Source organism: Oncorhynchus kisutch, linkage group LG19, assembly GCF_002021735.2.
Source record: "Oncorhynchus kisutch isolate 150728-3 linkage group LG19, Okis_V2, whole genome shotgun sequence".
In the NCBI taxonomy this organism is placed as follows: domain Eukaryota; kingdom Metazoa; phylum Chordata; class Actinopteri; order Salmoniformes; family Salmonidae; genus Oncorhynchus; species Oncorhynchus kisutch.
The window spans coordinates 40,207,031-40,234,306 of NC_034192.2; the positions used below are offsets into that span (position 1 = coordinate 40,207,031).

The 27,276-nt window shown below is 45.0% G+C and overlaps 1 protein-coding gene across 1 annotated transcript; it reads right to left on the reverse strand.

The window, feature by feature from the left end:
* Positions 1 to 384: 384 nt before the first annotated feature.
* On the reverse strand, positions 385 to 27,032 carry LOC109864819 (protocadherin-12). Its single transcript, XM_020452789.2, has 4 exons — positions 23,521 to 27,032; positions 18,970 to 19,061; positions 16,589 to 16,737; positions 385 to 2,407 (listed from the first exon to the last, which is right to left on the reverse strand). The coding sequence occupies exons 1-4, from the start codon at positions 26,440 to 26,442 to the stop codon at positions 2,001 to 2,003; spliced, it is 3,570 nt and encodes a 1,189-aa protein (XP_020308378.1). The 5' UTR covers positions 26,443 to 27,032; the 3' UTR covers positions 385 to 2,000.
* Between the last annotated feature and the right edge of the window lie 244 nt (positions 27,033 to 27,276).

Below are 27,276 nucleotides of genomic sequence, written 5' to 3' on the forward strand. Positions count from 1 at the left end.
TTATTTTTGCAATTAATTGGTCTTCTGACCAATCACATCAGATCTTTTTCAGAGCCAATCTAATTGGTCAAAATCCCAGATTATTAATGACTGGACAGAGAGGAGAAGCATCTGGTACTGGCATACTTGTGTTGTCATGTCTAGTCTGAGGACTCTATTCAATCCGTATTGCGCAAATGTAAAGAGTGTTCATCACGAGTCAATATACAAAAATTACATGGGAAAAGCACCAGAGGTCGTTGTCTTACAAAGGTTTTTCCTAGAGATGTTCTTTTGCAGTGAGTCTCCATGTTCTCACCCAAAGAAAATCAAATTTCGCAACATTCAAAACAAAAGTCAAAATCCTCAACATTGTGGAATTTGTATGATGAAATGAGCATGATGCTGTTTTCAAATAATTTTATTTAAATGTTTTAGAAAATATTATGTACAAAGTGCTGCTGGTTTGATTTATGGCCAAAAAAATGCCATATTCTCCCAAGCAAAGTTACAAATTACACCTTTTGTCAAAAAAGTACATTTGTAACACTTTTACAGCCATTCAAATATCTCAAACCAAATCCTGTTTATGTTTTCTTACACAGACCTCAATAAACAGCATATTTACCTCTGTGAATATGACATTTTTCAGTAGCTAAGGAATTTACTTGAGTAAATACAAATAGTAATCAACAATGGAGACATTTCTCAAAATGGAGGTGAAGGAAATGGCGGCAGACATCCTCAGGAACAGGACTTAGTTTCGCTAGTGTTTTCTCTTAAGAAAAGACAAAGAGCCATTTCCTTCTTGGACTCTTTGCTTGGGTTGCTAAACTCAGCCATTCATACCATGGACAACGTTAACAAAGAATAGCACCGTGTTGTTGCTCCCACTGATAAACACTTCTGACCAGAGAGAGAGAGTTCATCAGAATGATACAGGGGAGAATGTGCCACATGAGGGAAACAGTTTACTTGTGTAACATTTATCCCAAGTTAAATGTGCACTCTGTGCTATGTAGGGAGTACTGTATAGTGCATTGACCGTGTTCCAGCACTGAACAAAGACCTTAGGTTAACTCCGCTCCCTTTTCTGGCCTTGGCTTGTTCCAGACAGGGAAGCAGTCTGTCTGGGGCTAATAGTGTAATTGACATCTCCTAATGGGGATATGTTAGGAGAAGAGGTTGCTGTTGTAAACTTGAGCAGTTCAGTCATTTTTGCAACCACAGCAAAAAGGAAAACACAGTCACCGGTTTGGGGGGATTGTAAGAACATACTGGACATTCTAAATAGCCCAAACACACAGGAACCAATCAAATGAAGTTGATGCAACTGTTTTCAAACCAGGAGTTGGGTCTAAGATAGCCTCTACGAATCCAAGAGTGGACGACTCTCGTCTCTAACATGTAGGCTCCCTTTTTGTGAACAGTCACATCACAAGTCAGACTGTTGAATAAACTTCATGTGAATGTAATTTACCTGTTGTCTGCTGATTTTGTCCTGATGTAGGAGGTCATCTGAGACAAAATATCCACAGAGTAGTGTTATTAACCCAACTTTAAGGACGTTGGTCTGTATGTTGGTTTGTATTTTCAATGCTGACGAAATCCGCAAGCGACATGCACAATATGTCAAAAATGCCACAGACCAAACGTTGTCCCACGTAATCAGCTGGCAAATTTCACAAGCACTTCAAGCTGCTTTTGAAGTAATGCGCTTTGGTCAACAACATTCAGTTACATTCGGCTAATGTTGACATATTGTGCATCACTTGAAATGCATGAGGAGATGGAAAATACAAGTGACAGAAACTACCAGCGTGGCAAAAAGCTGTGTAAACAACACTTTCCTGTGGATACCCTATCTACACTTCCTACCGCCAAAAGGACCAACAGCACAGACAACCGGCAACGTACGTTTGAATATCATTGTATTCAACATTCTGGCTTGTAGAGACTGTCTTTTTTCCAGCAACTTCTTTTAAACTGAATTCCATGACGTAACCATGTTAAGACAAGGCCTAAGGGAATTGGGCCGAGCAATGAGCCAGAGGGGACGTCTTTTCGGGGTTCCCAGAGTTCCGTGGCGCATTGGCAGCTCCGTCCAGCCCCAGCGAGCGCCGGTAGGCGGCAGACAATCTGTAGAGCACATCTGGCGAGGGGCGTGACTGGGAGTCGCCCTTCTGGGTCAGGAGCATGTTAAACAAGGTGTTGACCTCGGAGAGCAAGGCCCCGCCCAGCGGGCCATCCTTCTCCGGCGTCTTGCCGAAGGTGGAGAAGGAGGAGTCGTCAAGGGTGTCTGGGGAGCAATGGGTGTCGGAGGACGGTGGCCCGTTGGGGACAAAAATGTTCTTGTGGTAGTCTGCAGTGAGGGGGAGGGAGAGGCGGGCCATCCATGCAGGGTCCTCTATGTCAGCAAAGACGTCATCTGATAAGAGACAAGGAAAGAGATGAGAACATGTCGATAAAGTATAAAACTAACAGTTTAACAACATGTATATAAGACAGAGCAACAGCTCTACAGAAATACACCGCTGGATGTGACACAAAGCACCACATGGGTGTCCTTTGTTATAGTATTTGTTGTTGTTGGCCAGTGTTGTTGTTTGCGCCTGAGAAAATGCCTTTCCTCCTGTGAAAACAACATTAAATGAAATCTGAAGATGGGAGAATGATTATCTGGTATGTTAAAGACAACAAAGAGAAAAATAAGTTAATAAAAAATAAGCTTATGGAGGTAAAAGTCCAATCTTGCTCAAAAACAATTTCCTTTGGGGGGGGGGGGGGTGGCAGGATGGAGGAAATCACAGGAGGAGTATATTTATCTGGCATTTCCTGTCATCTCCTGGCTATATCCTGAGTTATACTCAAGTAAAGTGGCCAAGTGGTTTTACACATAATGAGCATGAACAGACTCAGAATGGGTGAAAATCCACTTAAAACTAAGCCAATCTCTAGAGTTAAGCATTCCAGGCATTATGGGGATGTCCATGCCTGATTATCTTGACCAACTTATCAATTTTTTTTTTGGGGGGGGGGGGGGGGGGGGGGGGTGTTAGTTATAGTATAACTGATAATTGACATTTAAATGGCATGTTTAAAAAATACCACATTTCAACTAAATGGATAGAGACTATCGAGAGACATTTTTAAATGACAAAACACAAGCAACATGCTACAGGTTACAACCCCAGGAATAAAAAATATAAAAAACACCAGAATGACTCCTCTTGTTTTGGCCTCCCCAACTCTTTAACCTGATTTTCCTCACTTCAATCTGATTAGGCTCATGGCCTAGAAAAAGCGCCTGTTGTTGATCACTCACCCTGTGGTCCTCATTAAATCACAACCAGACCTGGTGCACACACACTCAGCAACACACACACTTGCAGAGAAGTTCCTGAACGACCCCAGCAGCTAGCATCTCTCCCCACACACATACATACAGTACACACACCCTAATTCCCTCTCTCAAACACACACACGCAGACACTCATACTCTCTCCCCCCACTGTGACACTGACAGACCTTGACTTAAATCTCAATCCATAAACTAAACAAATCCTTATCCCGCTGTGTTTACCCTACACATCAGTGAAGAGCAACCTACACAAATCCTTATCCCGCTGTGTATACCCTACACATCAGTGAAGAGCAACCTACACAAATCCTTATCCCGCTGTGTTTACCCTACACATCAGTGAAGAGCAACCTACACAAATCCTTATCCCGCTGTGTTTACCCTACACATCAGTGAAGAGCAACATACACAAATCCTTATCCCGCTGTGTTTACCCTACACATCAATGAAGAGCAACCTACACAAATCCTTATCCAGCTGTGTATACCCTACACATCAGTGAAGAGCAACCTACACAAATCCTTATCCCGCTGTGTTTACCCTACACATCAGTGAAGAGCAACCTACACAAATCCTTATCCCGCTGTGTATACCCTACACATCAGTGAAGAGCAACCTACACAAATCCTTATCCAGCTGTGTATACCCTACACATCAGTGAAGAGCAACCTACACAAATCCTTATCCCGCTGTGTTTACCCTACACATCAGTGAAGAGCAACCTACACAAATCCTTATCCAGCTGTGTTTACCCTACACATCAGTGAAGAGCAACCTACACAAATCCCACATGACGTTCAGACGCATATCATGTTTCGCCCCAAATCCCTGTAAGATAGTTATCCTCTGCAGTATTTGTTTGGAATGTTCAAAGACTGAGCTCCATGTATGTGGGGGTTTTTGAATGAAAGAGAGGAAGCTCCATATTTGTGGAGGGGGGGAGGTTAACTCTTGAGTTGTTGAACCACACACACAGGTAATCAAACGAAGTGGCCCTGAACCAGTCAACCACCATTACTTCTAAGGCCATCTTTCATGTCTGTCGTCTCCCGGAGACCTCAGAAGAGAGCGTTGCTAACATTGCCAGCATGCATATAAACTGCCAGTAACTAAAGGGGCAGGCTGGCCCTTGTACATGGTCTGTTGCGACTGCTTGACTTTGACACGGAGGCTGGGGAGGCAGTCTTAGCCCCACAGCAGACCACATCAGAGAGAGAGAGATTAACTCACAAGCTAACTGCCTGGGTTCAATAAAATGCTGCTTCCTTGTCTGGCTGCTTTCTCTGCAAACACCTCTGTCCCCCCCCTCCATCCCCTCTCTCTCTGTTTCTCTGTCCCTCTTACTGTCTAATTCAGGGGTGGGGTACTAGGCCCGCGGATCAATTTCCCAAAAAACAAATGGAACTCACTTGGGTCTGAGAGTTAGAATAGTAGAATACACAGGGTGCAATTTTGAAATGTGGTTGTACATCAGCAGTTTTTCTCTTGTCAGTCACTGATGTAACAGTATAACTTTAGACCGTCCCCTCGCCCATATCCGGGCGCAAACCAGGGACCCTCTGCACACATCAACAACAGTCACCCACGAAGCATCGTTACCCATCGCCCCTTGCAGAGCAAGGGGAACTACTACTTCAAGGTCTCAGAGCAGGTGAAGTCACCGATTGAAACGCTATTTAGCGCGCACCACCGCTAACTAAGCTAGCCGTTTCACATCCGTTACACTGACAATCACTCAATGAGCCCATATCAGCTATCTAAAGTTGTAGTAGTCATGGTTGAATTACTGACGTGGGACCCCGATTGATTTTGTTAGTCACTCTCACTCAAATATCATATTAAAAACTACAAACGTTTCTCTCCACCCTATGACAAAATGTGTATAATTGCAGCAAACTTGCTTTAAAACTGTAACATTTTCTCTACGCCCCATGGCAAAATGTGTATAAAGCAATAAAATGTATTCAGAAAATTAAAATTCTGCAATTATACACATTTTGCCATGGGGCGCAGAGAAAATGTTGCAGTTTTAAAGCAAGTTTGCTGCAATTATACACATTTTTCCATGGGAAGGAGAGAAGATTTAGCAAAATTTTTTCTTTGGTCCCCAAAAGGCTAATGCCTACTCTGACTGCTTGTGTGGGTATGAATGTGGGTACGCAGACCCGCGAGCCACTAAGGCCCCTTGTGATTTTTTGTGGCCCCCATCAAAGTTGTCTGCAAACTCTTCTCCCTCTCCTTATCTCGCTCTCCCCCTCTCTCTACACCCCCCACTCTCTCTATATCCTCTCTCTCTACACCCCCCACTCTCTCTATATCCTCTCTCTCTACACCCCCCACTCTCTCTATATCCCCTCTCTCTACACCCCCCACTCTCTCTCTTCCCCTCTCTCTACACCCCCCACTCTCTCTATATCCCCTCTACACCCCCCAGTCTCTCTATATCCCCTCTCTCTACACCCCCCACTCTCTCTATATCCCCTCTCTCTACACCCCCACTCTCTCTATATCCCCTCTCTCTACACCCCCCCACTCTATACCTCCTCCCCCTATATCTACACCCTCCACTCTGTACCTCATCCCTCTCTCTCTACACCCCCCACTCTACATCTCATTTCCCTCTCCCACTCCCTTCTTCTCTCTATCTTCCGTGATCCATGGCTCGCCCCCTTGCAAACTTAATTAGACTGGACCCACCAGCAGGGAACCCCTAAATCCTCAGAAAACAATTACCCTCTTATTGGAACCAGAGGAACCCCCACACACCACATCACACAAACAGGTTTGATGTGGAGAACATCCATTCTGTGGTAGATCGACTACAACCACAACCAAACACCCGCAAATATGGAAGCAGTTTAAAGCATACCGCCAAGCGTTAGATCTACAAATCTATTTAAAGTCAGCTCAGCTTTAATAATGATCATAATCATCGGTTTAGTAAATCTGACAACTCAATATGATATGTGATTCATCTTCTATCCTCTCTAAGACTATAGTTTCAATTTAGATGTTCAAGTGAACTGTCCCTTTAATAGGTGATATGGCTACCAAACAAAATAATGCAGATTTGAAAGAAAATAGCAAAGCTCAAGGACAGATAGAGATTGTGAGGCCACATTCTGAACAAGGGGTGCTGAAAACACACTGATCTACACACTAGTGGTGCATGGTTCAGTTGTTTGTTCACCCGCACATAATATGCTAATAACCATCCACAACCGGTCATAACCTATCCACAACCGGTCATAACCCATCCACAACCGGTCATAACCCATCCACAACTGGTCATAACCCATCCACAACCGGTCATAACCCATCCACAACCGGTCATAAACCATCCACAACCTGTCATATCCCATCTACAACCGGTCTTTGATATTAATTACTAGTCTGCAGCTAGGAATTCGGTATCATTGAACGCGAAGACCGACAACCACCGAAACATCTATCCATAACGACATGAATGAATGTCACTCTGAACTATCCATTCTAACCACGTCAGAGAGGGCGGAGAAACTCTCCAACAGAAACAAACTTTTCAACAGAGACCCCGACGACACACTGAGCGTAAATATATATATTGATTGCAATTGTTCCCGAATGAGTGAGCGTTCATGTGCAAAGGATTAGCATTTCAATTGTTATTGTTATAATTATTAACTCAAATCAAATCAAATCAAATCAAATTTTATTTGTCACATACACATGGTTAGCAGATGTTAATGCGAGTGTAGCGAAATGCTTGTGCTTCTAGTTCCGACAATGCAGTAATAACGAACAAGTAATATAACTAACAATTCCAAAAAAACTACTGTCTTATACACAGTGTAAGGGGATAAGGAATATGTACATAAGGATATATGAAAGAGTGATGGTACAGAGCAGCATAGGCAAGATACAGTAGATGATATCGAGTACAGTATAACATATGAGATGAGTATGTAAACAAAGTGGCATAGTTAAAGTGGCTAGTGATACATGTATTACATAAGGATGCAGTCGATGATATAGAGTACAGTATATACGTTTGCATATGAGATGAATAATGTAGGGTAAGTAACATTATATAAGGTAGCATTGTTTAAAGTGGCTAGTGATATATTTACATCATTTCCCATCAATTCCCATCAATTCCCATTATTAAAGTGGCTGGAGTTGAGTCTGTGTCATTGACAGTGTGTTGGCAGCAGCCACTCAATGTTAGTGGTGGCTGTTTAACAGTCTGATGGCCTTGAGATAGAAGCTGTTTTTCAGTCTCTCGGTCCCAGCTTTGATGCACCTGTACTGACCTCGCCTTCTGGATGACAGCGGGGTGAACAGGCAGTGGCTCGGGTGGTTGATGTCCTTGATGATCTTTATGGCCTTCCTGTAGCATCGGGTGGTGTAGGTGTCCTGGAGGGCAGGTAGTTTGCCCCCGGTGATGCGTTGTGCAGACCTCACTACCCTCTGGAGAGCCTTACGGTTGAGGGCGGTGCAGTTGCCATACCAGGCGGTGATACAGCCCACCAGGATGCTCTCGATTGTGCATCTGTAGAAGTTTGTGAGTGCTTTTGGTGACAAGCCGAATTTCTTCAGCCTCCTGAGGTTGAAGAGGCGCTGCTGCGCCTTCTTCATGATGCTGTCTGTGTGAGTGGACCAATTCAGTTTGTCTGTGATGTGTATGCCAAGGAACTTAAAACTTGCTACCCTCTCCACTACTGTTCCATCGATGTGGATAGGGGGGTGTTCCCTCTGCTGTTTCCTGAAGTCCACAATCATCTCCTTAGTTTTGTTGACGTTGAGTGTGAGGTTATTTTCCTGACACCACACTCCGAGGGCCCTCACCTCCTCCCTGTTGTGTCGTCCGCAAACTTGATGATTGAGTTGGAGGCGTGCGTGGCCACGCAGTCGTGGGTAAACAGGGAGTACAGGAGAGGGCTCAGAACGCACCCTTGTGGGGCCCCAGTGTTGAGGATCAGCGGGGAGGAGATGTTGTTGCCTACCCTCACCACCTGGGGGCGGCCCGTCAGGAAGTCCAGTACCCAGTTGCACAGGGCGGGGTCGAGACCCAGGGTCTCGAGCTTGATGACGAGCTTGGAGGGTACTATGGTGTTGAATGCCGAGCTGTAGTCGATGAACAGCATTCTCACATAGGTATTCCTCTTGTCCAGATGGGTTAGGGCAGTGTGCAGTGTGGTTGAGATTGCATCGTCTGTGGACCTATTTGGGCGGTAAGCAAATTGGAGTGGGTCTAGGGTGTCAGGTAGGGTGGAGGTGATATGGTCCTTGACTAGTCTCTCAAAGCACTTCATGATGACGGATGTGAGTGCTACGGGGCGGTAGTCGTTTAGCTCAGTTACCTTAGCTTTCTTGGGAACAGGAACAATGGTGGCCCTCTTGAAGCATGTGGGAACAGCAGACTGGTATAGGGATTGATTGAATATGTCCGTAAACACACCGGCCAGCTGGTCTGCGCATGCTCTGAGGGCGCGGCTGGGGATGCCGTCTGGGCCTGCAGCCTTGCGAGGGTTAACACGTTTAAATGTCTTACTCACCTCGGCTGCAGTGAAGGAGAGACCGCATGTTTTCGTTGCAGGCCGTGTCAGTGGCACAGTATTGTCCTCAAAGCGGGCAAAAAAGTTATTTAGTCTGCCTGGGAGCAAGACATCCTGGTCCGTGACTGGGCTGGATTTCTTCCTGTAGTCCGTGATTGACTGTAGACCCTGCCACATGCCTCTTGTGTCTGAGCCGTTGAATTGAGATTCTACTTTGTCTCTGTACTGGCGCTTAGCTTGTTTGATAGCCTTGCGGAGTGAATAGCTGCACTGTTTGTATTCGGTCATGTTACCAGACACCTTGCCCTGATTAAAAGCAGTGGTTCGCGCTTTCAGTTTCACACGAATGCTGCCATCAATCCACGGTTTCTGGTTAGGGAATGTTTTAATCGTTGCTATGGGAACGACATCTTCAACGCACGTTCTAATGAACTCGCACACCGAATCAGCGTATTCGTCAATCTTGTTATCTGACGCAATACGAAACATCTCCCAGTCCACGTGATGGAAGCAGTCTTGGAGTGTGGAGTCAGCTTGGTCGGACCAGCGTTGGACAGACCTCAGCGTGGGAGCCTCTTGTTTTAGTTTCTGTCTGTAGGCAGGGATCAACAAAATGGAGTCGTGGTCAGCTTTTCCGAAAGGGGGGCGGGGCAGGGCCTTATATGCGTCGCGGAAGTTAGAGTAACAATGATCCAAGGTCTTTCCACCCCTGGTTGTGCAATCGATATGCTGCTAAAATTTAGGGAGTCTTGTTTTCAGATTAGCCTTGTTAAAATCCTGCACCACTTCGGATAGCGTCTCTCCGGTGAGCCACGTTTCCGTGAAGCAAAGAACGTTACAGTCTCTGATGTCCCTCTGGAATGCTACCCTTGCTCGGATTTCATCAACCTTGTTGTCAAGAGACTGGACATTCTCAGCTGTAGTGACTTCTCAGCTGACCCCCACTCCCCTTTTGTCTAACAAGCCATGCCGGTTTGCCCACTAGGGCACATTCTCCTATCATTTCTTGTTACCATATTTACTTTGTTTGTTTGTGTGTGCACTTCTGTGATTGTTTAGTTAGTTAATAAATAAATGATTTAAGACAATTGATGTATGGATGACTCATAGTGAAGACTGGGTTCGTGCAGATAACCAACAATTTTCAACGTTTGGAATGAGACTAACGTGAGGTAAAGAAGAATTCATTAATCAGAAGACTATTGATCAGATATGAAAATATCTGAAATGTTATATTAGGAAAATTATAACTTTGTAATCTGAATATTTTCCTTGGTGCCCCGACTTCCTAGTTAATTACAGTTACATGATTAATCAGTTTAATCGCGTAATAATAATTACAGAGAATCTTTGATAAAAACTAAAAGTCTTAATTTAATGATAGCAAAGACACAACATAGCCTATCCACAACCGGTCATAACCCATCCACAACCAGTCATAACCCATCCACAACCGGTCATAACCCATCCACAACCGGTCATAACCCATCCACAACCGGTCATAACCCATCCACAACCGGTCATAACCCATCCACAACCGGTCAGAACCCATCCACAACCGGTCATAACCCATCCACAGCCGGTCATAACCCATCCACAACCGGTCATAACCCATCCACAACCGGTCATAACCCATCCACAACCGGTCATAACCCATCCACAACCGGTCATAACCCATCCACGACCGGTCATAACCCATCCACAACCGGTCATAACCCATCCACAACCGGTCATAACCCTTCCACAACCGCCTGACTCGACTATATGTGATAAAGGATAAAGTGAAAATCTGAGGCCTGCATCCAACCCTAACCCCCTAATTTAGAAAATGCAGTCAGAAACTGTGGAAAGTTTTTTCGTTGTTGCCTTATTTAGATATGTTTCTGCTTATAATTTCCGACGTTTTGGTAGGCTATTTGTTAGTCCAGGGTTTGATGATGAGTTGTTTATTTGAATCAGCTGTGTAGTGCTAGGGCAAAAACCAAAACATGCACCCAAGGGGGGACCCAGGACCGAGTTTGGGAAACCCTGTGTTAGTCAACTTGTCTATAGTTAGAAACATGCAGCTTCTCTTTTGTCATTATATGTTGTCCTAGAACACAAAATAAACCCATGCTCACCAGCATAATGTCATGTAGCTGAAATACGATCAGCTTTTATGATGCTGATAAAGACAGCAACTCTACAGATGGTATCTAACTGCGCATTCACATTCAAGATGCTGCAAGAAAGAAATTATATTTCTCCACTCCTGTTCCTGAGTCAAAATGTTGCCTACATTTGGTGACTCATTTTACTGCAAGAAATGCTTAGTTCTGTAGGAGTTAATGTTAAATGTCAAATTTTATGGAGGGCCTAGCATCCGTGGGTTTTCCCTTTCAATTAAGACCTAGATAACCAGGTGAGGGAAGTGCTTTACTAATTAGTGACCTTAATTCATCAGTTAAGAACAAGGGTGGAGCGAAAACCAGCAGACACTCTGCCTTCCGTGGAATGAGTTTGACACGTGTTACAGACCTACAGTCAGTCTCCAGATTTCAGTCAATAGACAGCCAGGCGAGGGGAATTCCTTACTAATTAATGACCATATTTCATCAATTAAGTACATGTGAGGAGAGAAAACACGCAGACACTCGGCGCTCCGTGGAATGAGTTGGACACGTGAGTTAACCTATCTGAACAGTACGCTACAGCAGTGGTTCCCAAATGGTGGGGTGCGTGAGGGGTCGGCAGGGGTGGGGGGGTGGGTGCGGGGGTCGGACTGAGTTTTTAAGGAACTCAGTCTGGCTTTAAATGTACTCTTGAAAGTTGTAATAGTAGAATGCACGAGGTGCAATTTGGAAATTGGGTCGTGCGTCATCAGTTTTTTTGGGTCGTGGGTCATTGCATACATTAGAGAGCTATTTATAACTTGTCAGAAATGTCCAGATCAACAAGCCCATGTCAGCTAACGTTTTTTTATTGAGGTTTTTTAGCCCATAGATATAGTTGTCATTTTTTTGTCACTCAAATATCACATGAATACACATTAGACATAGCAACATGTATAGAATTGCAAGAAAATATGCTTTAAAACGGCTAAATGTTCTTTGCGCCCCATGACAAAATGTGTAGAATTGCAGGAAATAAGCTTTTACAAAGAATTCTAAATTCTCTCCACCAACAAGAGGGGTGTGAACAGATTGTGATATGAACAGTGCTTGTGCCCATAGAAATCTTCTAAGAAGAATGGCACCGGAGGAGAAGGCTGCCGTTTTACAGACTCCTAACCAATTGTGCTATGTTGTGTTTTTTCACCTTATTTGTAAACTTCTTTTGTACATAATGTTTCTCCTACCGTCGCTTATGCTCAAAAAGAGCTTTTGGATATCAGGACAGCGACTACTCACCTCGTACTGGACACAGATTTGTTCTTTAACGAGTCAGACGTGAAGGATTTACTTCAGACACCCGACAAGGCCCAAATCTTGTCATTCACATGAAGAAGAGACAGAGATATTGGGGACGTTCTTCGGGGTGCCTTGTAAGGATCTGACGGCAGGTGGGCAATCTGCCTTTACCATCAGTCCTATTAGCCAACGTACAATCATTGGATAACAAAATAGACTAGCTACGATCACAAATATCCTACCAATGGGACATTGAAAATTGGAATATCTTATGTTTCACTGAGTCGTGGCTGAACGACGACACGGATAACATACAAAAATAAAATTAAACCATCTTGTGTTCAGCGAAATAACAACACAATGTCAAATACAGGAAGCCTAGTCGAATAATTAACATTCAATCACATTAACCGTTTTTCTCTAGCAGGAATTTCATTAATTGTCCGTATGTAGCCAAACATAGCTGCTGCTCATTCCGGTTTGCTCTAAAATGGCTAAATGGTCAAAAAGAAAGTAAGGCCCGCGTCCATAGAGACACACACTAGCTCTACTGGTAGTACTGTTACTACCAGCAGTACTACACCTGCACCTGTTGATGACACAAGTTGGTCTGCTTCCATGAGCACATCCAACGCTAGCATCAGTAATTATACATTTGTTGTTAGCCTAGCTAGCATGGACACTGACAGTTGTGAATCTGATGGGAACTAGATTGATTTGAGGTTCACTTATATTGGGAGTAGTGCCTTTCCTCAGCCACAGTGTGTTATATGTGCAAAAGTACTATCTCACAACTCAATGAAACTTTCACTCTTGCGCAGACATTTAGAAACAAAACAAGCTTATTTGAACATGCCTATTATTCTTTTGCGAGAATTAAGACAACTTTCAAGTAGTAAGATGTATAAAAGCAACAGATACCATTAATAAGAAGGGGCTAGAAGCGTCTTATATGGTGAGCTACCGAGTGGCTAGGACAGGCAAGCCCCATACTATTGTGGAGGACTTCATTCTTCCTGCTGCCACGGATATGGCTGGGAAAATGCTGGGGGAAAAAGCCCCAAAAAACTATACAGACAGTGTCTTCATCAAACAACACTGTTTCACGACGCATCAGTGGCATGGCAGAAGATTTTGAAACAATTACTGCTTCGCATACAAGCCAGTGAATTCTATGTGTTACAGCTGGATGAGTCAACAGACGTGTCGGGCCTGGCACAGCTCCTGGTATATGTCCATTATGTTTATGGGTGGTCAATTAAGAAAGACATTCTCTTCTGCAAACCACTGGAAAACCAGGACAACAGGAGATTACATTTTTAAAGTATTGGACAGCTTTGTGACATCAAATGGACTTTGGTGGTCAAGATGTGTTGGTATCTTTAGTGATGGTGCAAAAGCCATGACATGCAAGCAGTTGCTCCTGACGCCACTTGGGTACACTGCAGCCTCCACTGAGAGGCTCTTTCTGCCAAGGGAATGCCTGACAGCTTGAAAGACATTTTGGGCACTACAGTGAACATGGTTAACTTTGTTAAAGCAAGGCCCCTGAACTCTTGTGTATTTTCTGCACTACGCAATGATAAAGGCAGCGACCATGTAACGCTTTAACAACATACAGAAGTGTGCTGGTTATCAAGTGGCAAAGTATTGAATTGAGAGACGAGCTTAAAGTTTTCTTTACTGACCATGATTTTCACTTGTCTTGCATGATGATGAGTTTCTCACAGGACTGGCCTATCTGGGTGATGCTTTTTCTCACCTGAATGACCTGAATCTAGGATTACAGGGACTCTGCGCAACTATATTCAATATGCGGGACAAAATTGAGGCTATGATTAAGAAGTTGGAGATGCTGGCACTAAGACCGCACTCAATGAGCTGTAAATGCTCATCCAGAGGAGGCGCTCCTAGTGGCCGGTGAATTTAATGCAGGGAAACTGAAATCAGTCTTACCTCATTTCTATCAGAATGTCATCTATACAACTAGAGGTGAAAAAAACTCTAGATCACCTTTATTCCACTCACACAGATGCATACAAAGCTCTCACTCGCCCTCCATTTGGCAAATCTGTACTTCTGTACTCCCTGTTCCTCCCACGACTGCATAGATGCGCACGACTCCAACACCATTTTAAAGTTTTCTGAAGACACAACGGTGCTAGGCCTGATCACCAACAACAATGAGAGGAGGAGGTCAGAGACCTGGCATTGTGGTGCCAGGAAAACCAGGAAAACAACCTCTCCCTCAATGTCTGCAAGACAAAGGAACTGATCGAAAAAAAACAAGTGTTGACTACAGAAAATGGAGCACGCCTCCACGCCTCCATTCACATTGACGTGGCTGTAGTGGAGCGGGCCGAAAGCTTCAAGTTCCTCTGTGTCGACATCACTAGTTGTGAAGAGGCACGACAATGACTCTTCTCCCTCAGGAGGCTGAAAATATTTGGCATAGGCCCTCAGATTCTCAGAAGGTTCTACAGCTGCACCATTGAGAGCATCTTGACTAGCTGCATCACTGCTTGGTATGGAAACTGCTTGGCAGCCGACCGCAAGGTGCTACAGAAGGTAATTCGGAGGGCTCTGTACATCACTGGTGGCGAGCTCCCTGCCATCCAGTACCTCTATACCAGGTGAAAAATTGCCAAAGACTTCAGCCATACAATTCATGGACTGTTCTCTCTGTTACCGCACGGCAAGCGGTACCGATGAACCAAGTTTGGAACTAACAGGACCCTGAACAGCTTCTACCCGCAAGCCATAAGACTGCTAAATAGTTAGTTAAATATTTAACAAAACAGCTACCCGGACACTCTGTATAGACCACTTTTGCACTACATTTTTTTTGACTTATCACATACTCTTCTGCTACTGTTTACTATCTGTCACTCTATCCAATTTTATTTGTCAGACAGACCGAATACAACAGGTGTAGACCTGAATGTGAGATGCTTATTTACAAGTCATTAACCTGCAATGCAGTTCAAGATATAGAGTTAAGAAAATGTTGACTAAATAAACTAAAGTTAAAAAAAAATTGAATCAATAAAATCTAAAAGTAACACAAGAAAATGACATAACAATAACGAGGCTATATACAGGGGGTACCAGTACCGAGTCAATGTGCTGGGGTACAGGTTAGTCAAGGTAATTTGTACATGTAGGTAGCAGTTGACCTAAATTCCCTCGTACCCCTGCACATCGGCTCGGTACTGGTAACCCGTGTATACAGCCAAGTTATCCTTACTTATTGTGTATCTATTTTTACTTATATTATTATGTGTTTTACTTTTCTTAGTTTCTCAATTTTCTTTCTCTCTGCATCGTTGGGAAGGGCCCCGTATGTAAGCATTTCACTACACCTTGTTGTTTACGAAGCATGTGGCAAACAAATTGGATTTGAAACATGATGTCAGAGGTGAGACTATCTGTTCACTGCCTCAGGGAAGAGTGGGTGGTGGTGACGGGGTGTGTCTGTCTGGTTGCTCTATACAGCTTAGAAAATGGGACTACCATAGCAAAATACAAGAAAGAACGACTCTCCAGGTGAGAAGACAAAACATCTGAGAAACAGGCGGCTTAAACATAGTCAGGAATCCTCAAAGAGCCTGAGCTTCTCACCATTCGCGTGTCTCACAAATATAGTGTGACTTACGGATAATGGAGGACCCCTTTGCCTTTGGGTACGGGTGACTCAAGGATTACACACAGACACACACGCAGGTCTTTGTAACACCCCTGTGTGAGATTACTGTACCAACATAGACTTTATATTGCTCTCACTGAAGATCAACCGAAAGATAGAAATCCCTGTATTTGCCCGGAGGTCTTAAGTGAGAAAAACTAAGGGGTGTGTCTTTGATTTGAAAAGAACAAAGACAGGGCCCCTAGTCAGAACGAGACAATGACCTGAACAATACCTGGAAGGAACTCCACACATATATTTACTGTGTATGTTGGGACTATAGAATGTGAACATAATTAGTCTGTTCGACCGTACAGAGCGCTGCGCTGACTACTGTTTCACATACAGTATATCCCAATGTGAATCTTTACGGCTGAGTGAAAACATTGTTAGTCATTTAAGTCAGCTATGAATTGTCAGAACAGAATGAAGCCCCACAGAGAGCTAGGAATGCAAGTAAATGTATTTTCTCTTTGTTAGTTTTGACCATTATTTGTTTTAAGTTTTCTTCAATGTTATTGTTGTTTGTTGACTATAAAATAGTATATGTTCTCTTTAGTGGTGAAAGGGTATTCTGATGTCTATGGGACAACCTAGTAAAATAAAGGTTTCATTGAAAAATAAAAACGGTTCTTACCAGGGTTGTTGAGCAGGGTGTTAAGGTCCTCCTCCAGTAGCAGGTTGACAGGGGAGTCTCGGCCCGTGTCCCAGTCCATGTCTCCGGCTTCACTCTCGCCATGGCCACTGTCCTTGGTGCTCTGACAATCAGTGTCCTGAACGCCGGTCCTTCAGGGAAGCAGACAGGGGAGTGTCAGGGACAGTGAGGGAGGACATTTTAGAACCAACGTCAGCCATCTTGTGGAACCATCATTATGACTGTCCTGTTCAATTTTCTCAAATTTGGATGGGAGAAAGTTGATTTCATTCTGGAAATATGCTGATCTGAGCTCAATATAAAAGTTTAAAGGACCAGTGCAGTCAAAACCTTCATTTTCCTGTGTTTTATATATATTGCCACAACAAGAGGTTGGAACAATACTCTGAAAATTATGATAATGCCCTTTCAGTGTAAGAGCTGTTAATAAAGACTGCCCAAAGTTTCTGCCTGTTTTGGTGGGATGGAGTTTGGGCCTGTCTTGTTAGTTAATAGACCAATAAGAAAGGTAGTTCCAAACCTCTCTCCTCCCAGGCAGTCCTAGCAAAAATATTGCTTGAGAAATTGCACTTTGCTAAGAAGCATTTTTTTTTTTTTACAATTTAATAAGGTTGCAGTACTCCACCAATCAGGTGGCCAGATTGAAGCCACTCATAAGTAAAAGGCACATGACAGCCCGCTTGGAGTTTTCCAAAAGGCTCCTAAAGACTCTCAGACCATGAGAAACAAGATTCTCTGGTCTGTTGAAACCAAGATTGAACTCTGGCTTGAATGCCAAGTGTCAGATCTAGAGGAAACCTGGAAACATCCCTACGGTGAAGCATCGTGATGGCAACATCATGCTGTGGGGATGTTTTTCAGCGGCAAGGACTGGGAGACTAGTCAGGATCGAGGGAATGATGAATGGAGCATAGTACTGACAGATCCTTGATGAAAACCTGCTCCAGAGTGCTCAGGACCTCAGACTGGGGCGACTCTAAGCACACAGCCAAGACAATGCAAGAGTGGCCTTGGGACAAGTCTCTGATTGTCCTTGAGTTGCCCAGCCAGAGCCCGGACTTGAACCCAATCAAACATCTCTGGAGAGACCTGAAAATATCTGTGCAGTGACGCTCCCCATCCAACCTGACAGAGATTGAGAGGATCTGCAGAGAAGAATAGAAGAAACTACCCAAATACAGGTGTTCCAAGCTTGTAGCGTCATATCCAAAAATACTTAAGGCTGTAATCACTGCCAAAGGTGCTTCAACAAAGTATTGAGTAAAGGGTCTGAATACTTTTGTAAATGTGATATTTACGTTTAAAAAAAAAAACTGTTTTTGGTTTGTCATTATGGGGTATCGTGTGTAGATTGATGAGGGCAAAAAAACGATTTTAAAATAAGGCTGTAATGTAACAAAATGTGGAAAAAGTCAAGCGGTCTGAATACCCTCCAAATGCACTGTACTTCTAGGTGTTTTAGTGTTTAATGATAAAATACCAGAGACTTGAGGTATAGACTGATAACAGAACATGCTCCCTGTCAGAGACGTTATCTGAGCCAGTCAGAGCCAGACAGACCTGGACCCAAGGGAGATAGCTAGGCCAATCAGGCCAGAGACAGGAAGTCTCACCCAATCAGGTAGACTAATGCCACCTCTCAGTGGGGGGGGGGGTCAACATGTTTTTATGTGTCATGATGACAATAAAAACAGATACCCAAGTAGAGGAGAAAAGTCTGCATTGTGCCTGTGTCTTGTTTTAAGATGATCTCAATGAAAGAAAACACTATGACATACTCTTCATTCCTCGTGTTAGCTAAGAAGCCAAACCAGATATAAACCTCTCACGACCATATAAACCTCTCACTACAGATGATAATAACATTGTGGTCATTGGATGTGCTGGTTCCTGCCCTATAGGCATGAGTCAGGGCAGTGAGTCATGCTCTAACATGCCCCCTGACACATTGACTGACTGGCAGACCACCTAGGTTATGAGACACTCTTCCTGTTACTGGCAGACTGAGGGCAGAGGTGGTCTTCCGGTTTATCAGACACAAACCTGAGCTCTATTGCCTAGTTATATTCATAGGAGCATTTGAAACTATAATTATTTATAAGGTGCCTTCGAGCAGAGAAAAACATCTTAATGGGATGACTTGTACATATAAAAGATACATATAAATAAAAAACATAATGTTGTAAATATATACGCTTTTGAGATAAGTCAACATTTTGTGAAAAAAGACATAATGAAAATCTCACATAAACGATGCATGTAGCGGTAGTAGTGATCAACAGCCAAATGGCTCTGAAACAAAGGAGAGATAATTAAAAGAAAAAGGGAAGAAAATGAAAAAAATAAAGAGGTAATGTACTCACCTGCCAGCGCGATGGGAGTACTTGTTGCCTCGGAAGTTGGGTCTCGGCTGCAGCTGGCCCTGGTGGAGCAGGGAGAGGAGCTGGGAGATCTGCTGTAAATTGGCAGGAGGAGAGAGGGGTTAGTAGACAGTAACCATGTTTCCAGCCAACCTTTTTATGTTAAGTCATGCCTTATGAAAAAAAAATAACACGACAGGTGTGATGGAAAGACTAAGTGTCGGTACAATTTCATAAATGTTGATAGACATTTTGTTTGTTGGACATGGTGCGATACTTTTGTGTCTGTAAAACGAAATATGCAACAATTACAATGGAAAAGCTTTGGAATCGGTGCTTGGCTGCTAATTTAGTAATAAAAATGATCTCGCTCTTATCCATAATCGCATCATGTACCGTCTGCACTGTAGCCTATCTGCAAGCTGTTGGTGCCAAGACCAGAGTGGGCACATTTGCTCTTTATCAAATACTTTTTGTGCCAAAATCATCGACAAAGATAACAATTGATTGGAAACACATAGAACTTTTTATTCGGTACATGGAAACTTAAGCCCAAAAGTGTTTTTTATGTAGTCCCCGAATAGTCCCCGTGATATGCAACTGTTCAGGGAAGTCCGGAACCAATACACGCAGTCAGTCAGGAATGCTAAGGCCAGCTTCTTCAGGCAGAAGTTTGCATCCTGTAGCTCCAACTCCAAAAAGTTCTGGGACACCGTGAAGTCCATGGAGAACAAGAGCACCTCCTCCCAGCTGCCCACTGCACTGAGGCTAGGTAACACGGTCACCACTGATAAATCCATGATTATCGAAAACTTCAATAAGCATTTCTCAACGGCTGGCCATGCCTTCCGCCTGGCTACTTCAACCTCGGCCAACAGCTCCGCCCCCCCCGCAGCTCCTCGCCCAAGCCTCTCCAGGTTCTCCTTTAACCAAATCCAGATAGCAGATGTTCTGAAAGAGCTGCAAAACCTGGACCCGTACAAATCAGCTGGGCTTGACAATCTGGACCCTCTATTTCTGAAACTATCTGCCACCATTGTCGCAACCCCTATTACCAGCCTGTTCAACCTCTCTTTCATATCGTCTGAGATCCCCAAGGATTGGAAAGCTGCCGCAGTCATCCCCCTCTTCAAAGTGGGAGACACCCTGGACCCAAACTGTTACAGACCTATATCCATCCTGCCCTGCCTATCTAAGGTCTTCGAAAGCCAAGTCAACAAACAGGTCACTGACCATCTCGAATCCCACCGCACCTTCTCCGCTGTGCAATCTGGTTTCCGAGCCGGTCATGGGTGCACCTCAGCCACACTCAAGGTACTCAACGATATCATAACCGCCATCGATAAAAGACAGTACTGTGCAGCCGTCTTCATCGACCTTGCCAAGGCTTTCGACTCTGTCAATCACCATATTCTTATCGGCAGACTCAGGAGCCTCGGTTTTTCGGATGACTGCCTTGCCTGGTTCACCAATTACTTTGCAGACAGAGTTCAGTGCGTCAAATCGGAGGGCATGCTGTCTGGTCCTCTGGCAGTCTCTATGGGGGTGCCACAGGGTTCAATTCTCGGGCCGACTCTTTTCTCTGTGTATATCAATGATGTTGCTCTTGCTGCGGGCGATTCCCTGATCCACCTCTACGCAGACGACACCATTCTATATACCTTCGGCCCGTCTTTGGACACTGTGCTATCTAACCTCCAAACAAGCTTCAATGCCATACAACACTCCTTCCGTGGCCTCCAACTGCTCTTAAACGCTAGTAAAACCAAATGCATGCTTTTCAACCGGTCGCTGCCTGCACCCGCATGCCCGACTAGCATCACCACCCTGGATGGTTCCGACCTAGAATATGTGGACGTCTATAAGTACCTAGGTGTCTGGCTAGACTGCAAACTCTCCTTCCAGACTCATATCAAACATCTCCAATCGAAAATCAAATCAAGAGTCGGCTTTCTATTCCGCAACAAAGCCTCCTTCACTCACGCTGCCAAGCTTACCCTAGTAAAACTGACTATCCTACCGATCCTCGACTTCGGCGATGTCATCTACAAAATGGCTTCCAACACTCTACTCAGCAAACTGGATGCAGTCTATCACAGTGCCATCCGTTTCGTCACTAAAGCACCTTATACCACCCACCACTGCGACTTGTACGCTCTAGTCGGCTGGCCCTCGCTACATATTCGTCGCCAGACCCACTGGCTCCAGGTCATCTACAAGTCCATGCTAGGTAAAGCTCCGCCTTATCTCAGCTCACTGGTCACGATGGCAACACCCATCCGTAGCACGCGCTCCAGCAGGTGTATCTCACTGATCATCCCTAAAGCCAACACCTCATTTGGCCGCCTTTCGTTCCAGTACTCTGCTGCCTGTGACTGGAACGAATTGCAAAAATCGCTGAAGTTGGAGACTTTTATCTCCCTCACCAACTTCAAACATCAGCTATCTGAGCAGCTAACCGATCGCTGCAGCTGTACATAGTCTATTGGTAAATAGCCCACCCTTTTTCACCTACCTCATCCCCATACTGTTTTTATTTATTTACTTTTCTGCTCTTTTGCACACCAATATCTCTACCTGTACATGACCATCTGATCATTCATCACTCCAGTGTTAATCTGCAAAATTGTAATTATTTGCCTACCTCCTCATGCCTTTTGCACACATTGTATATAGACTCCCCCTTTGGTTTCTACTGTGTTATTGACTTGTTAATTGTTTACTCCATGTGTAACTCTTTGTTGTCTGCTCACACTGCTATGCTTTATCTTGGCCAGGTCGCAGTTGCAAATGAGAACTTGTTCTCAACTAGCCTACCTGGTTAAATAAAGGTGAAATAAAAAAAAATAAAAAAAATGTGCCCTTCATCATCACGCACAGCATTTTATTCGCAAAAAGTCAGTTTGATGTAAACGCACCTCTAGTGAGGAAATTCTCCGATTTGAGAACATCCGCATGAAAATATGTCACTAATTGGATGGAAACCAGCTACTGATATTATAACACAGAAGTCAGAATAACAAACTAGTGCTTGGGGAATGTAGTGTATTGAGGCTGTTTGGACAGTTTTATACCAACTGTATGGGATATCGTTTAACTCCCTGACAAAGGCAATGCCGACAAACGTCAGAGTTTTTAATCTACTAAATTGAACAGCATGTAAATACCATGAAGTACTGTGGTTCTCATTGTTTATCTATGTTCATGGTATATGTTGGTTTAACTGTTGCAACATGTGAAAGAAAGGCGACTTTCTGTGGGAGAGGGAATGGGTGTCATTCAATTAGACAATTGGAACGGTTTGTGCTGGCATCTTTTTTATAGGACCGGATGTGCTGCTAACTGTGGCCCCAAGCTCAGAGAGGAAACAGGCTTTGTGATGTGAAGAGAGGGAAGTGTGTGTGTGTGTGTGTGTGTGTGTGTGTGTGTGTGTGTGTGTGTGTGTGTGTGTGTGTGTGTGTGTGTGTGTGTGTGTGTGTGTGTGTGTGTGTGTGTGTGTGTGTGTGTGTGTGTGTGTGTGTGTGTGTAGGCACATGTATGTGTTGCACACAGAGGGTCGAGGGTGGACAGGAAAGTGCTTTTACATAAAGGACTATTCTTCTCTGACCCGTTTCCTTCCAGGATGAACCTCCGAAATATGAACGTGTGGAGGTGGAGGACGGGGGGACTCTAAAGCCAAAGTGCCAAGTGGGGCGAGCGGGCAGGCGGGCGAGCGGGCGGGGGTACAGGAAAGGTGGGTCAAGAATCAGGCCTCTTCCTGCTGTTAAAATGGAATTCACATGAGGCCTTCAGACCTTGCCAGACTCTATGTTCTAAGCCCATTGGGTGTTTGGCATTGTCGACTGCATGAATTCTCCCTCAATGAGGATGCATCGTTTGACTAGCATAGCACTTCTGGAGTAGTTGGAAACCAGACCTTTACAGTTGCTGTTTTTCTTTGCTTAAAGTGAGCTCAGAAATAGCAATTTGGGCCATTTGTAACTGACGACTCGAGGTCCTTACATGTCAAAGCAGTATTACCTTACACTACAGACATATCAGAGCTTACTTTGGCTGGGCTTCCCCCTTAGAGAATAAGAGTGGTCTACTGATTCTTCCTGGCATTTTTCCTCCCCTGTATGAATCTGTTATGTGATATTGAGTAAAAGGAGAGATTGCTCGGGGGCACAGAAGTAGACAGGATTACAGTGGCTGACACATGAGCACCTGAATAAACTCAATGCTTTGGCTCCAGCATCATTTGTCAGCTGTCCCCTCAGGCTTCCTATATGTAAGCTAAACACCAGGCCAAAATAGCAGAGAGGAACAGAGGGAGAAAAATATTTGCTCTCAGGACATTACATTCATATTCCTGTAGGTTACACTTAATTACTTACAGTAATTCTTTAAGTGAAAAAAAAGAAGGCCTATTTACAAAACAAAAGTCTGTTATTAGTTAGATGTATATACGGTATCATCTAACATGAGAATGATGGAAATCAAGGTAATGCATTGCATGATATATATCAAATGTGCATTCATGTTTGTAGTATTTATAACTAAAATGTTTATTACCTGTACTTCTGGAGAGGCAGCAGACAGCTCGATGGAGTTGTCTCCGAAGGCAGCCATGGAGAGACGGACTAAGTTCCTCAGCATCCGTCTGTGGTCTTCAGCATCATGTCCACCTCTGGTGTCTGTGTTCTTGGACCTTCTAAGTGTTGCTACCTGGGACACTGGGGAGGATGGTTCTGGCTCTTCAACGTCAGGCCTAGCCTGGATCTCAGAGTTCCCATGTCTCTTCAGGGTGCTGGTCTGAGAGAGTGAGGAGGACAACGAAGGGTTTCTTGCCTTGCGCAGGGTTCGGTAAGGAGTGGTGGGGGTTCGCGGGAGACTGCCGTCCAGCTCGATGCTCCCAGGTTTCCTGAGGGTTCTGGTATGGGAGACTGGCAGCGTTGCGCCCCCATCAGGGTAGGCCTGGGAGTGGACTGTTGGGTGCATGGAGGTGGCTATGCTGTATTGCCTTTCGGTGTGCTGCTCTTCAACCACCAGGGGCATAGGAGAGAGGGGCTGGGCTTCATCCTCGTCTTCCGGAGGTTCCTCCCTTCGTCCCCTCAGGACTGGCACCAGCTGGATGTCCGTCTTCCTGATGTTCTTCTGTGGACGGCGAGGGTGACGCGTGTAGGTGGACTCAGCCATCCTGCAGTTGTAGGCATGGTTATCTCGTTTCGTGGGTCGACAGAAGGTGGTCACCAGGGCAACAGCCAGGAGAAGCAGTAGGCAGCTGGCCCCAAGGCATATGGCCATCATCATGGTGAAACTCAGATGGCCACGGTTACCAGGGGCTGAGTTCTTCAGATGGTCCCGCAAGTTGACGAAAGTCACCTCCAAAGTGACCTTTGTCACTAGCCTTGGAGAGCCCTTGTCCGATACAGCGATATCCACTTTGAAAGTCTTCCCAATGAGCTCTGTCGCATTGGTCGTGTTAACATACAGATGTCCGGTAGTGTCGTCGAGTCTGAACAGTCCTGTGGGGTTTCCATCTGTGATCATGTAGCTGAGTCTTCCATTGAGGCCAGAGTCTAGATCATTGGCCTTGATGGTAGTGGCCAGGAATCCTGAAAGTCCATTTTGTGCAGAGCGATCGATCGGAGGATAGGTGGAGCCTTCTTCAGCACCATCCCCTAGCTCTGTCACCATCTCCCCCTTCTCTGCGTTGACAGGGACGCTCACAAAGGCTATGCCTTTCTTTGGCATTGGCTCCTTGATGACGGGGTAGTTGTCATTGACATCCTGGATCTCGATGAGTACCGTGGCAGTGCTGGTGAGGGGTGGATGCCCATGGTCTATGGCCTCCACGATGAAGGAGTAGGTGGGAGACTCCTCATAGTCCAATGACTGCTGGGCGCTGACTACTCCACTGATAGGGTGGATGGCAAAAGACGCCGTGGGAGTTCCCAGTTCATTGGACTCTCGGATGGAGTAGGACACCCTGCCGCTGAGCTCAATGTCCACATCATTAGCTTCTACCTTGAGGACCTGTAGGCCTACGGCATTGTTCTCCTTGAAGGAAGCCCTGTAGTGGGACTTGGAGAACACAGGGGCATTGTCATTCTCGTCCAACACATGGACAACTAGGTATCTAACACATGACAGTGGAGGGTCACCGTAATCCTGGGCAAGTAACGTGAGGTTATACTCCATGACCTTTTCGCGATCCAGGGTGCCATTGGTTACGATCATGTAGTTGTCGCCATGGATTTTCTTGAGGCGGAAGTGGCCTGATCCGTGCCAGATGTGGGCGTGCACATTCCCATTGTCCCCGGAGTCTGCATCAGAGACCATCACCAGTGCAAGGAACGTGTCCTCCGGTGCACCCTCTAAAACAGTTGCCACTGGGGAATCAGGAGGAGTCCAAGTTACGTGGATCCTTGGTGCATTATCATTGACGTCCCTCAGCTTGACGTGTAGTTTACAGTGAGAGGGGATGGCGTTGGGCCCAAGATCCCGAGCCTGGATGTCCACCTCATAAGAGTGTTTGTCCTCATAGTCCAGTTCGCCTTTTAAGGTCACCGCCCCACTCTGGGGGTGGACACTGAAAAGCCTCTGCACCTCAGGTGGAGCATGTTTGCTTAGAGAGTACTCAACCTCCCCATTGGCCCCTTGATCAGGGTCCGTGGCCTTGAGGTTGATGACGATAGTCCCACGGGCTGTGTCCTCAGTTAGTTCCACGGTGGGGGTGCCATCCTCAAACATGGGGCTGTTATCATTAGAGTCCAAGACTTTGACTCTGACCAGAGTACTGCCCGACCTGGGAGGGTTCCCCTTGTCCCAGGCCACCAGAGTCAACTCGAAGGAGGACTGCACCTCCCTGTCCAGCTCCTTTATCACCACCAGCTCTGCTTGCTTTGGCCCATCCGCAGTGCTCCTTACATCCAGGGCAAAGTGCTGGTTAACGGACAGTGAGTAGGTCTGCAGTCCATTGGGGCCGGCATCCGGGTCCACGGCTCGGTCCAGGGGAATCCGCATCCTCAACGTAGCCGTCTCAGAGATCTCCAATTCCTGCTTGCCACTGGGAAAGGTGGGGCTGTGGTCATTCAGGTCCATCACCTCCACCCGCACCCTCAGAAAGTGGATAGCACCACCTTTCCTGTAGAGGACACTGAAGGCCAACTCACACAGGTCCGAGCCTCGACACAGCTCCTCCCGGTCCAGCTGTCCCAGAGTGGAGAGAGTTCCGTCGCTCGCTCCGATGGAGAAAGGCAGGGCTTGACCATGCTCCACGACCTGGAAATCCTCCAATGCCTCTGTCTCGCCTCTCTGACGCAGGTCATCGACCAGATGGCCGACCCTGGTGCCCACAGGCTGCTCCTCCCAGACTCTGTACATAACAGTTAATGGGGCCGGGTCTGAACACTGGGCCCCAGAAGCAAGACACAGAACCAGCAGTAGAGCCAGCAGCATGACTGTGTGAGATATTACTGTCCTGTCCAGCATTTAAAAGGGCATGTCTAACACCCACTATAAACTACTGAGATAAGGTGGTGTAATTCTTTGCCCCTACTCTAAAATGATCTTCTTCAATTTAAATACTGATGACTGATGAAAAAAAGTTAAACCTTTTGATAGAAAATATCTCCTTTGAATATAGCCTGCTACAGTAAAATGTTGATAGTTCAATATCTGAGTTATAAATCAACAAAACATAGAATTATGTTTTTATCAGTAAAAATCATGAATCAAACTGCTCATCCACCCATATTCTTACACTTTTACAGAGCTCTGAATATCAGCACAAAATATACCAACAATTACAGCTAAATCTATCAATGAAACAATCGAATGTATTTCCTAACCAAACAGAATTCAAATGAAATTAAAGATAACCCTACATCCTTTAAATACCAACAACCTTACAACCCTTAAGTTGAGTCAGAGAACCAAATTACAAACCCTATAACTATAACTCTTGCCTCCCTCTCTTACACATACATACACTCATAGCTTACTGCATTACTCACTCACACAGCTGCTGGCTCCCAGCCTCTCGGTTCATCAGCTTGTAGCTACAAAGTAAAGTTAGGAGAACACTGAGGAAGTTTGGATCTGTGATGATACAAGCAGGGGAGGACCCAGCCAATCAGAACAGGAGGCATGGAGCATATGCAAATCTGGACTCCACAACCTAAAACAGAAAGAAAAAAAATGGGCCCTCAGGAAATTAAGCAGGAGTTGAAACAACATTTGAGTGCTTTTAAAGAAATGTGATCCTCCCGCTCTGCCCCCAGACCACATTTTGCCTTGTTCATTTTTTCCTGCAATATTCAAAAA

Bases quoted from the DNA above. Each gene is read 5' to 3' on its own strand.
- LOC109864819 (XM_020452789.2), bottom strand. From the start codon at position 26,442: ATGCTGGACAGGACAGTAATATCTCACACAGTCATGCTGCTGGCTCTA. The intron at 16,738-18,969 runs GTGAGTACATTA...GCTTCCCTGAAG, and splicing joins TACTCCCATCGCGCTGGCAG to GACCGGCGTTCAGGACACTG. The intron at 2,408-16,588 runs GTAAGAACCGTT...GTCTCTTATCAG, and splicing joins CACCCTGCTCAACAACCCTG to ATGACGTCTTTGCTGACATA.